At 35.5% G+C, this 12,467-nt stretch overlaps 1 protein-coding gene across 1 annotated transcript; it reads left to right on the top strand.

The window, feature by feature from the left end:
- Positions 1–3,753: 3,753 nt before the first annotated feature.
- On the top strand, positions 3,754–12,034 carry LOC105120910 (L-arabinokinase-like). Its single transcript, XM_011019316.1, has 29 exons — positions 3,754–3,970; positions 4,806–4,913; positions 5,053–5,121; positions 5,249–5,332; positions 5,424–5,500; positions 5,929–5,995; positions 6,126–6,183; positions 6,367–6,434; positions 6,526–6,588; positions 6,862–6,915; positions 7,017–7,119; positions 7,207–7,316; positions 7,432–7,551; positions 7,709–7,765; positions 7,957–8,105; positions 8,213–8,378; positions 8,855–8,938; positions 9,072–9,197; positions 9,438–9,568; positions 9,647–9,728; positions 9,831–9,918; positions 10,073–10,116; positions 10,225–10,320; positions 10,404–10,480; positions 10,598–10,777; positions 10,926–11,091; positions 11,265–11,336; positions 11,410–11,613; positions 11,705–12,034. Exons 1-29 carry the CDS (start codon positions 3,875–3,877, stop codon positions 11,819–11,821), a joined length of 2,916 nt encoding a protein of 971 aa, XP_011017618.1. The 5' UTR covers positions 3,754–3,874; the 3' UTR covers positions 11,822–12,034.
- Positions 12,035–12,467: the final 433 nt, after the last annotated feature.

The raw sequence follows: 12,467 nt of genomic DNA, 5'->3' as shown, positions 1-12,467 counted from the left end.
CTCTCCCTCAAAAGCTAGCTTATGAGGTGAGGTTTTCCCTCACACTTGTAAACTCTACACCAGCATCTGATCTCGCTCTGGTTATGTAGGTCTTAGACTTGTTGGCAAACATGGACTCTAATATCAATTGTTGAAAATACTAAATATTAAAGTACTTAGCCTTTCAAGTTTTTATTTATTGATATTCAACAAACAAAATTCTGAATACATGTTTTTTATAGAATAAAGATAAGTTTAAACTATCATATTTCAGCAAGGATTCTAACACTAGTTACCAAGATTATAAACGCAAATCCTTTTAGATCTAGGAAAGCTTTCCCTGTCTCAACCATCGTTGTAACCAAAGACATTTCCCAAGAATTCGAAACTTAAACGAGTATCGTTATGTTTCTTCCATCAAAGTAGTATACTGTTCAATCCTTATAAAAAAAAAACGAAGAAGAAGAAGCAAGGAGTAGTCTCACTCTCATGCCAATCCAATAAAATCCCACCTAGTTATTTTCAGATCACCATCACCATATAATTCCGAATCTTAGTATATATATTGTTTTGGTAATTAATTTTTTTTTGTAACTAATAAAGAGTTTTTCTTCGCAGAAAGACAATTTTAATTTGAATAATGTCTCCATTAAGACGTAAAATAAGTAGTCCGTGGTATGTGATGAAAAAAATTCTTTTCTGGAGTAGATTTGGATTTTTGTTGATTTTGTTTTTACAAGTATTTGATCTCGGGTTTGTTCTTGAGGGAGGACACTGGGTGTGATCTTGAACAAAATATCCCAAATAGTTTTCTTTTAATTTTTTGAGAATGGAAGCCAAAATTAGCAATTTCGAGTATAGTTTTATAGGTCAAATTTCATATATTTTGCAATATGTTGGAGTTAAAGCATGAATTAAAATCTTAATTATATAAGGATTTTATATTAAGCAATGAAATTCTTATAGGTTTAGGATTGAATTTGTTTAGGAATGAATATATGATGATGACTAATTATCAATTATCCACTGGTACCTAATTCTATTTTTCGATGGTGGAATAAAGAGTGCTGGCAAGGCATGGGAGTTTTTGATATTTGGATTGGAAAATACAATTTATCTACTGAACATAAACATATCCTAATTAAGTGAATAAAATCAATATACATACATATACATATATATATATATATATAATTCGAGACATATATAATTTTCATGAAATCTCACATGATTTCATTTTTTTTTTATTATATAGATTATAAAAAATTATTTTAAAAAGCAATGTGAGAATTAATTTTGATTGATAATCAACAAACCATACATATAACACGATTTGCAGCTGTTATTCAGTTACAAAAAAAAAAACGAAGCTCGAACTTGACGGAATCGAAAGTCGGGGACAAAGATGTCATTGAAGACTAGGCAGCGAGTGCCTTGATCAGCAATGCCAATGAACCATGTACGGGTTTGAGTTGGCCAACATGTTGGGGAGCAACGATGGCGACTTTCTTGATGAGCTTACCGAGTAAGTCCGAAAGGAATTGTAGAAGTTTCAAGATGGTCTGGTCCTGAGGGGCGAATACCTTGATGAGTGATATCAACGTATCTAGTAGGGGTTCAAGCACTCGACGGATCATGGAAATATCAGGCATGCCAGGAGTTAGGATGAGTTCCTTGATGAGCCCTGAGAGCGCACCTAGAACAGATTTTATTATATCCGGCAGGGAAGAATTACTTTGAAGATCAGCAACAGTGCCGCCGGCGCCTTTTTCAAGTTCCTTGATTAACCATGAGAGTGAACGTATGACGCCTTCTACTGCTTCTTTGAGTAGAGGGTTGGTGACGTTCCCCTCGAAGGAAATCAGTGCATCTTCAACGGACTGAAGTTGATCTATGAGGGTTTTGGTGAAGCTAGACGTTTCACTAGCGGTGTTGGCGACGGTTGAAGCACGAGAATCGCAGCTCACGAAAGTGAAGCAGAGAAGGGTTAGGAAGAGGAGTAGGGCAACTGGGGCTACAGTTTTTGAAGCCATTTCTGAAATTGTTACAGCTTAGTAAAGCGAAGACTACCTGGTGGTGTGAAATGAAGAGGAGATTGGAGGGTTTTATACGTAGATATTCGAGCACAAATGGTAAGAAAAAAAATCCTGATAAGGTACAGACAGCTAGCTGGTCATTCCTGGAAGCATCATTCGTGGAACAGTTTTGATAAAGAATTAATGCATCATTTGTTGACCAAATAATTAAATCTATTGCAATTGTATTGCCTTAGCCCTAATAATAAATAATTACGACTTTAAATTTACTTTTTTTTGATAAAATAATTGTTGACCTAATAATGTTAGTGTTGAATATTTTACAGGGAACGATGTGTTCGTAAGATTATTTGGATAAGAACATCATTTTATTTTTTTGTCCTCAAATTGAAGAATTTGTATGCTAGCTTTATGTCAATGGAGACTAAACCCTTTTCTAAGTGATCCTTTAAACACAGCTCCTATATACGTATTATGTGTTTAAGAAAAAATATTCTCTTCTCATGTGATATAACTGCAGGTGTGTTATTTAACTAATTTATAGTATTAATCTTTCTAATATCTGATATAGATTAATTGTTCTCAATTATTTATAGGTTGAAATATTTATTGAATACACATGTTTTATACACAAATAGTTTTATTTAAATTTTTATAATTATAATTGAGTTAATTTGTTAAATGTTTGGAGCGTATAAATAACTTTTAATTGGACTTAACTCAAACTAGGACGTGAATTGGAATATCTTTCAGAATTTAATAATTCATAGTTAGGATAAATATATATATATATATATAACTCTTAAAAATAATTAACTAAAGAATTATCATCTAACATTATATTGGTATATATGAACCGTTTGTAATTTAAATAATTCTTTTCGATTATATCCAACGTGAATATAAATTAAATAGCAATGCATACATATTAATTGAAGATTTTATAAATTATTTTTAAATAATTATTTCCTTTTAAAATATTATTGGTGTTGTTCCAAAAGAGTATGAAATAACGTAAGAAAAATAACTAAAAATAACCTGTAAAGATTCAATTAATTTTTTTCTTTAATGCAATTAAATACATAAGAAAATAACTAAAAATAGCCTATAAATATTCAACTCAATTTGTTTGCTTTAATGTAATTAAATTATGTTCTTTTTAAAAATTGAAAATTTATCCATTCTTTTCTTTTCTTTTATCACCGCAAATTTGTCTATTTTAATACGCAATCTTAATTATCCACGAAAGGGTAGTTTTTGTTACCAAAATCTCAGAGGAAAAAAAAAGAAGAAGAAGAACTTGTGCTTGTGCTTGTGCTTGTGCTTGTTCCTTCAATAAATAAACCAAAATTCACATGGTTTTAACCCCAACCATGTGCTGATTATTTAAAAAAAAATTAAAATGAGTTGTTTCCCCCAACCATGTGCTGATTATTTAAAAAAAGAAATGAGTTGTTTTGATGAAAAAATTATGTGAATGAATTTATGATCAGGCTTTGATAGAACTAAATAATTTTGTTCTTTTTTTTATTTTTTTTCTACACTGGATAAATTTAGATTCTAGATCCACCGGATTCCAGTTATTTAGGAGACGACTGGAATTGTTTTTAATAAAAGAATACCTGGAAATAGGTACATGATAGAGACATCTTACGTCGGAGTACTAAACGAGGTAACTAACTCACTCCCGCTGACTTCGTCCTCTTTATCCACTCACTTTCGTATTTAAATAAACTTCCAAGAATTTTAAAAACAATATCCCAACCCCTTGATTTGATCACTTTATCTCATTCTACATTTTTATTATTGTTAATTATACGTCAAATATTTTCTTGGAGTGGAGAAGGAACTGATCACTAATGAAGGGAATAGTCTCGTCAAAGCAGCAGCAACCTTTGGTTTTTGCTTACTATGTTACTGGTCATGGATTTGGTCATGCCACTCGTGTTGTTGAGGTACATGTATAATTTGCTTCGTTTTGCTCATCTTTGGTGAGATTCTTGATTTCTTTTCTTAGATCTTTTGTCTCGTTATTTGTTTTCGGAAATATCTCAATGCCCTTTGTTATTTTTTCCCTAAAACTTTCCTGAATGTTCTTCCTCAACTTCCCGGCTATTCACGGAAGGTGCAAGGGAGATGAATAGTCATCTTCCTCTGCAAGATATCGAAGAATTTCTTAGGAGGAGGTTGGAGAAAGGATCTTAGAGTGTTTAAGGTGGAGCCCGGAGGGTACCTTCTCTTTTCACATGTGTCTCTTCCTTTGAGTCTCATTGAACCAGAACCTTTGATTGATCCCTCCTGAATATATATGTTACGGGAGCGGAATTTAATCGTGGATCAGCTTATATCATTCTGATTAAGTGATTTTGTAGTTAAGGTATCTCTAGATTATATGTTGTAGCAAGGCTATTCATCCTGCTTGAGTTTTCCGGATAATACCAGCTGTTTGATGGTTCGAGTCGTATGAGATATGTCCTCGGTCGAGCCCACCCGTCAATGATAGGATGGATATTTTGGAATGAACAGCATTGCTTAAAGAAATTTGTAACATCACATCACAATTCCACGAGTAGGGTTTTAAATTTTGTAATTCACATTTTTTTTAGTTATTTATTGATGTTTTGCAGTGTTACAAAGCAATGATATAAATATCTGGTCGAATATGCAATTTGTATGTCAGATTATAGTTCACAGAATTCAAAGATTATTATTCTGTCTACTTATGTAATTAGTTTTCTGATATCAATATTTAAGAGCAAATTTTAATATTTGATGTCTTGTGATTTGCAGGTGGTTCGTCATTTAATTCTAGAGGGACATATTGTTCATGTGGTTACAGCTGCACCAGACTTTGTTTACACTTCTGCAATACAGTCGCCGAGACTGTTCCTTCGAAAGGTTACTTTTTGTTGAATTGATGTGCTGTTATGCCTTGAACATCCTTCTGATCTTGTAGTTCTGGGAAATTGAGTTTAGTCGTATTGAGGCCTTCTAGACTTAAGAGGTGTGACCCTTTGCTCTACATATGCAATGGCAGGAGCTGCTGGATTGTGGAGCTGTTCAATGTGATGCCTTGACAGTCGATCGTATTGCCTCCTTGGAAAAGGTATGATGCAAACCCAGAAAAAGTTTTCAAAGTCATAGATTTAAATGAATAGCCTTTCAGGTTAACTCAACTTTCATTCCAGGTTGATTGGTTGACTGACTTTGTTTTCTTATTTTGTTTAACTCAGTATTCTGAGACAGCAGTAATCCCTCGAGAGACTATCTTAGCAACAGAAGTAAAGTGGTTGCAGTCTATTAAAGCTGACCTAGTGGTACCTAAATGTTCCTGATCTTTTCTGCCATGCATACATATGCTGTTTACAGCTGGAGGCAGCATTTTCTTATTAGTCTTTCATATAACAGGTTTCAGATGTTGTTCCTGTTGCCTGTCGAGCAGCTGCAGATGCTGGCATCCGTTCTGTTTGTTGCACCAACTTCAGGTAATCTGTTTCGTTTCTTATGGAAACAAGTGTACACATTAGGTAGTGTCCATGTTGAGGTTATCTGAGTAGCTTTGAAATAGGTCGATGATTTGGAGAAATTGTAATCGATAACAAGACTCTCTCTACTGAATAAAGGAACTTTGAATAAGTTGAGTTTAATTAACTTCGGAGAAAAAATGATGATATTGATATAATAGGAACTAAAGAATTGATGTTAGTGGCTGATTGTTGGTTAAAACCACGCCTGCATTTTTTATATCTGCATAACTCAACAAGACCTTTTCCATTGATCAGCTCTGCGTACTATACATATTTCTTAATATTTGAAGTCTTGATGTTGCTATCATGTTTTTGTTTCAGTCCTCACTCCTGAATGTAAGGTTACATCACTAAGTTTATTCTCCCTTCTCTGAAAACATTGGCAGTTGGGACTTCATCTACGCAGAATATGTGGTGGATGCTGGATCACATCATCGCTCGATTGTTCTGCAGGTATCTTTAATCTTTTCATCTCTAGATTGAATGCCTTTACAACTTTTGATTTATATTATTGGTCAAAAAAATTTCAAGCGGACTCACTATTCATGCAGCAATCAATTTGTGGTCATGAAACTTTTTGCAGATTGCCGAGGACTATTCTCACTGTGAATTTCTAATACGTCTACCAGGATATTGTCCAAGTACGTTTGTGATATCATACTTCTATCCTTTTATTCCCCTTTCAGCTTTTGTTGTGTTTTGCATCAGTTTGAAAAGGGCTCTATTATGCTTGATTTCCATTATTGTCTGCACCTACTTTCTTTTCTTATTTCTATCAGTAGGTTTTCTAGTTAGCTGATGTTATTTGCTGTTTCATTTTGCAGTGCCTGCTTTTCGTGATGTTCTTGATGTACCCCTTGTTGTGAGGGGACTGCACAAAACCAGAGCAGAGGTCAGGTGTTTCGCTAAATTGTAAAGGATACAAATACTTTATTGATTTAAAATGTAGTGTGCAGAAAGCAAGTAATGTCTTTGTAGAGCAGGTCAGGAAGGAGCTCGGAGTTAAAGAGGATGTGAAGCTAGTAATTTTCAATTTTGGCGGACAGGTGAGCATTGCTTGTGTTTTCCCTGATATGTTGTTAGTACAGGGCATTTGATCTGCATTGCGTTGGCTGAAGTTTTTCTCTGTTATCTAACCACAATTTTTTCTGCAACACTACCTGGTTGATCTCAGATATGATTCTTTTCTCCTAAACTACTTGTCAGAAAAGGCCCAAAGAATTTTTCTGGATATTTTTCTGATTGTTTTTTTTTTTCATAAAGGTTTAGTTATTAAGATCTATGCTGACTCTTTAAATGCCATCATCTGGCAATTGTAGCCTGCAGGGTGGAAGTTACAGGAGGAGTTTCTACCTCCTGGTTGGAAGTGTGTGGTAAGTTCTACTCAGGATATGTAATGGTTATTGAACTCACTTTGGATTGGATCTATGCATTTTGTTATGCTGAAATTACTTTTGTAATCTTTCTGAGATAGGTATGTGGGGGTTCTGACAAGGAAGAATATCCCCCGAATTTCATCAAGCTTCTGAAAGATGCTTATACGCCAGATGTGATAGCAGCTTCAGACTGCATGCTTGGTACTTTGACTGAGACTGTTCTTTTGTGCTGATAGAGCTTAATGCTTAAAACATAATTTTGATAGCGCAGTGCATTTTCTGTTCCAGGGAAAATTGGATATGGCACATTTAGTGAAGCTATGGCATACAAGTTGCCGTTTGTCTTTGTACGAAGAGATTACTTTAATGAAGAGCTGTTTTTGAGAAACATGCTTGAGGTAAAATTGCTTATATTGTGTTTGTTTTTGTTTTACTCTTACCTAATATTCAGCATTTAATGGTAAAGTGTTCAAGGCAACCATGTGAAGTATACTGTATCTTTTGTCGAAACAGCATTATCATGGAGGTGTTGAGATGATTAGAAGAGATTTGCTGACTGGATGCTGGCAACCCTACCTTGAGCGTGCCATTAGATTGAAACCATGCTATGATGGAGGTGTCAATGGCGGTGAGGTATGCTTTTATGTTAAATTTTCAGCTTTTACGCGGTAATTTATTTGAAAGTATTAATAGAACTAGAGAAAGGTTGATTCTATACAATCCACGAATCAAGTTGATATTGGCAAATTCAAAAGTTTGCTACAAATGCATGTTCTGTTGCTTTGTTCAGGTTGCTGCTCGCATACTTCAGGATACAGCTCTTGGAAAAAAGCATGCTTCTGATAAGGTGAATTTATTTACCTATTGATTCATTCAGTACAATTCAAATGTCATCGGCTTGCAGACAAGCCACTATATCTGATATAAATTTTGCAGAGGGAATGTCATGTTCTGGTACATGTTTCTACCATGAGCATTTCTATATTGCTTTCCGAATCCCGTTTCTACTAAAATTCTCCTGGTTTCCGTTATCTATAGCCTTGTGGAGCAAGAAGATTGCGAGATGCGATTGTGCTTGGATATCAACTACAAAGAGTTAACAATAGAATTATAGGTATTCCAGATTGGTACAATCTTGAAGAAAACAAGCTTGTAGGTCGTTCATCAGAAGGCTCCCAATTCTTGAGGTTGTTGTCATTAAACTTACTTGGTTTGTGAAAATTGATTGTGTTTCCTTCCTTTTCATCTCATATTCATTTGTCTTTCCTTTTTGTTTTCTCTTTGTTTTAAGTAGAGAGGTAGAAGACTTTGAGATTCTTCACGGCGACCCTCAAGGTCTTCCCGATACAGTGGCGTTCTTAAAGAGCTTGGCAGACATAGGTGCACGGCATGACTCAGAAAAGGATACTGACGATGAAGTGCGTGAGGATTTGGCTGCTGCTGGATTGTTCAACTGGGAGGTGATTCTCGCTTCTTATGATCTTACTTCGTGTTCCGTTGATCAATTTTTGGCAGAAAACCATATATATTCTATGATGACAAAATTGACTTAGTCATCAAACTTCTCTTGTAATATCTTACCTTAACTTGACCTTCAAAGAATTATTTTGTGCCAGGACTTTTGCTGAACAAATTCTGCTGAAAAGGCCAGAAAAGGGAACAAAAATTAGAATAACTTTTATCTTTTTGGTTCTGCACATGCTTATGCAGTTCTGTTCTGTTTATGTAGAAGAAAATATAAAGTCATGAAACATCACGTGTCATGAGACTTGTATGTTTGTGTTCCTCATGTGATTAGAACAACTCGAATGCGACTTAGAGTGTACAGGTCTCTGTGCTGTATTAGTTTGATACTGATGAAATTGCTCCACCTTGTTTAGCCACGATATTTTATGTTGTGATGTTAAATTTTTCAGTGTGATGCATGGTTACGCAGGAGGAAATATTTGTAGCAAGAGCACCGGGGAGATTAGATGTCTTGGGTGGTATTGCTGACTATTCAGGAAGTCTAGTTTTGCAGGTTAGTATTAATTTCTCCGCGTCACCTTGCGGCCTTGCTCAATCTTTTTCATGCATGACTCTGCATGATTGTTATAGATTTTCTTTGTTTACAAGCAATTTTGCGTAGTTTTTTTTCTTTTATTTTCCTGCAGATGCCTATCAGAGAAGCTTGTCATGTTGCTGTACAAAAGAATCATCCAAGTAAACAGAAGCTGTGGAAACATGCACAGGCTAGACATCATGCTGATCACGAGAAACTTGCACCCATTCTAGAAATTGTAAGCTACAAACAAGTTAACTTTGTCATCCTGGCTGTGTGAGTTAATTGAGTGAAGTTTATATGAAGATTAAAATTAAAGAAATTGAAAATTGAATAGTATTTAATGAGGAATAAAGATTCAATAAAAGAATACACAAGCTAATGCGGTCTCTACTTATTTCAAAAGCACCAATTTAATTTGAAGTTAAAAATTAGTAGTTTTCTTCTCCAATATATTCAAACTCTGGGGCCATTTCAGGTGTCATTGGGCTCAGAATTGAATAATCGTGGACCAACATTTGACATGGATCTATCTGATTTTAAAGATGGTGAGAAGCTAATATCTTATGAGGCAGCAAGGAAGTATTTTGCCAAAGATCCATCTCAAAAGTGGGTAGTTCTTCTCTACTTTGATATGTGATCTTTATGTGATTTGCATTCTAGTTGTTACTCTTGAAACTTTTTCAGGTGGGCAGCATATGTTGCTGGGACAATTGTGGTACTAATGACAGAGTTGGGTGTTTGTTTTGAGAACAGTATCAGCATACTGGTTAGTTTCTATTCAATTTGATCAATTGAAATATTACCCAGGATGTGAGCTTCTTGTTTTATTGTTTCTTCATTGTTGTTCATCATTTCAGTTGATTTTCAGGTTTCTTCAGGAGTCCCAGAAGGCAAAGGCGTTTCTTCATCTGCAGCATTGGAGGTTGCCACCATGTCTGCTATTGCTGCAGCTCATGGTGACTATAGTTCTTAACATTATATGCCTGCGCCTGCAAATATTTCTGTTGTTTGGTCATGAGATTCTCCTTTAAAGTCTATTGTTAATGTTAATATTTAACAATTAATTTAGCAAACTTCTCACCGTGCTGATCTTTGTCTGTATGCGTGCAGGTTTAAACATTCCCCCGCGAGATCTTGCTTTGCTTTGCCAAAAGGCAAGTTACATCGCCGAAAATATATTTGGTTACATTTCTTTTGATTTATATTTATGAACTTCGAAACTCATCTATTCAATAGCTTATCTAATCAATCAATTCCTATAGGTGGAGAATCATGTTGTTGGAGCCCCGTGTGGGGTGATGGATCAAATGACCTCTGCGTGTGGGGAAGCAAACAAACTTCTAGCGATGGTATGCCAGGTAAGTGTTACAACCAGTGCTATAAGTAGGTTTGTGATCTCTGAGGTAATAGTTTATGTTACATAAACTCTGTATCTGTGCAGCCTGCTGAGGTACTAGGAGTAGTTGATATTCCTTCCCATGTACGATTTTGGGGCATAGATTCAGGATTAAGACACAGGTATGACATTTTCAAGACTTCCTGGCATTGGCAGGACTAAATTCAGATTAGAGACACCAAGATCTGATAAGTGGTTGTGGCAGTACAGTATAATTGCAGTTTTTTTCCTCTCTGCAGTGTTGGTGGTTCAGATTATGGATCTGTGAGGATTGGAACTTTTATGGGCCGAAAGATAATAAAGTCTACAGCTGCAGGACTGTCGAAGGGAAACAACAAAGACGACATGGACAAGGATGGCATCGAACTGCTTAATAATGAGGCTTCATTAGATTATTTATGCAATCTCCCACCTCATAGGTACCATGTCACTGTCTTGAGTACTACGGACATGATTACAAACGTTCTGCTTTCTACGCTTCTTTTTCCTGTCTTGGATCCCTATCATCTTTGCTTTGGACATGATGTAGAATTCCAAGCTATAATCACCGTTCGCATCATTTCACAGGTACGAAGGTGTGTATGTTGATAAGCTTCCAGAGACTGTTACAGGTGAAGAATTCATAAAGAAATATGTTAATCATGAGGATTCAGTCACAACAATAGATCCCAAACATATTTATGCAGTTAAAGCACCAACCAGGCATCCAGTTTATGAGAACTTCCGAGTCGAGGTCAGTAATCTATACACTAAAGTTCTGAGAAGTGTCTTTCTCGCGCTAGCTTCCTTACCATGGTTATAGAGAAAATCCTCTTTAACAATTTTTTGGTTAGATTTTCTTTGCTTTTTAGTACAAATGATTTTTTTTTTCTTCAAGCTATCACACTTATTTTACTTGATCTGTAGGCTTTCAAAGCATTATTAACTGCTACTACTTCGGATGGACAACTTTCTGCTCTTGGGGAACTTATGTATCAGGTATTGCTGTAAAACATAAAATTTGGGGTTGCTTTATAAGCACTTAATCTGATGATGCAATCATTTATTGCAGTGCCATTACAGCTATGGTGCATGTGGACTTGGCTCTGATGGGACAGACAGACTGGTAGAATTGGTACAAGAAATGCAGCACAGCAAGGCTTCCAAATCTGAAAATGGGACTCTGTATGGAGCGAAGATCACAGGAGGGGGAAGCGGTGGCACAGTTTGTGTTATCGGAAAGAATTTTGTGGGAAGCAATGAGCAAATTCTTGAAGTATAGCTTTCTTTCGGTTTTCATAACACCTCTGAACCCTTCTCTTGTATCGAAAATGTTCTAATAACTTTGATCTTGATCTAATCTCCAGATTCAACGGAGGTACCTCGTTGCCACAGGCTTTAAGCCATACGTGTTTGAGGGTTCTTCTCCAGGGGCAGGAAAGTTCGGATACCTGAAAATTCGCCGCCGCAACGCCACCGAATGAACTTGATGGTTTCTCCATATGTTAATTGACTATTGATAATGTTTCCAGTTGATGATGAATGTGGATGGACTATATCTAAAAAATGATGGTACACGAACTCGATTTACGCTGTTCATTTTATCTTTTTCCTAGTTCCTAGTAATGCAGAACCGCAGACGCATCCGATTTTCTGTAACCTTTGGAAAAATTGCAGTATCATGGATTTTATTTAACGTGGCATATAAAAAATTCGATTTTTCAAGCACTAGATTGCAGAGAAAATGTGTTTAATTTATTCTGAAATTCAATAATTCATAAAATTATTCTAAAAATAACAGCATTACGGCGAATCATCCCACAACTTCAGGCGTCAGATCATTTACAAGAAAAAGGAAGACGATTCCTTCGGATGGTTGTGATATTAAGCACTGGCTTATTGTTAGGATTAAACCTTCCTTCTAGAGATGAGATTATTAGCACTTGTATCAAAACCCTAGCGTTGTTTGCAGCTCATCATTCACATAATTAATCTCCCCTTCTCTGCGTGCAATTCTTTCTTCTTCTTTTTCTAAGAATATTTCCGTGTGTATATTATCATTGTTCTGTAACTTATCTTGAGAGTCAAACTATAATAAGATTAAGATTTAGTCTAGGAGTTAAGATGGTT

The sequence above is a fragment of the Populus euphratica genome, unplaced genomic scaffold (assembly GCF_000495115.2).
Source record: "Populus euphratica unplaced genomic scaffold, PopEup_1.0 scaffold31.1, whole genome shotgun sequence".
Taxonomy (NCBI): Eukaryota; Viridiplantae; Streptophyta; class Magnoliopsida; order Malpighiales; family Salicaceae; genus Populus; species Populus euphratica.
The sequence above is the reverse complement of the archived record's forward strand: the minus strand, read 5'-3'. Positions and strand labels throughout refer to the sequence as shown.

Excerpts from the sequence above, each read along its gene's own strand:
- LOC105120910 (XM_011019316.1), top strand. The coding sequence starts at position 3,875 with ATGAAGGGAATAGTCTCGTCAAAGCAGCAGCAACCTTTGGTTTTTGCT. Across the intron at positions 5,996-6,125 it reads ATCGCTCGATTGTTCTGCAG|ATTGCCGAGGACTATTCTCA; the intron begins GTATCTTTAATC and ends AACTTTTTGCAG. Across the intron at positions 10,117-10,224 it reads TTGCTTTGCTTTGCCAAAAG|GTGGAGAATCATGTTGTTGG; the intron begins GCAAGTTACATC and ends CAATTCCTATAG.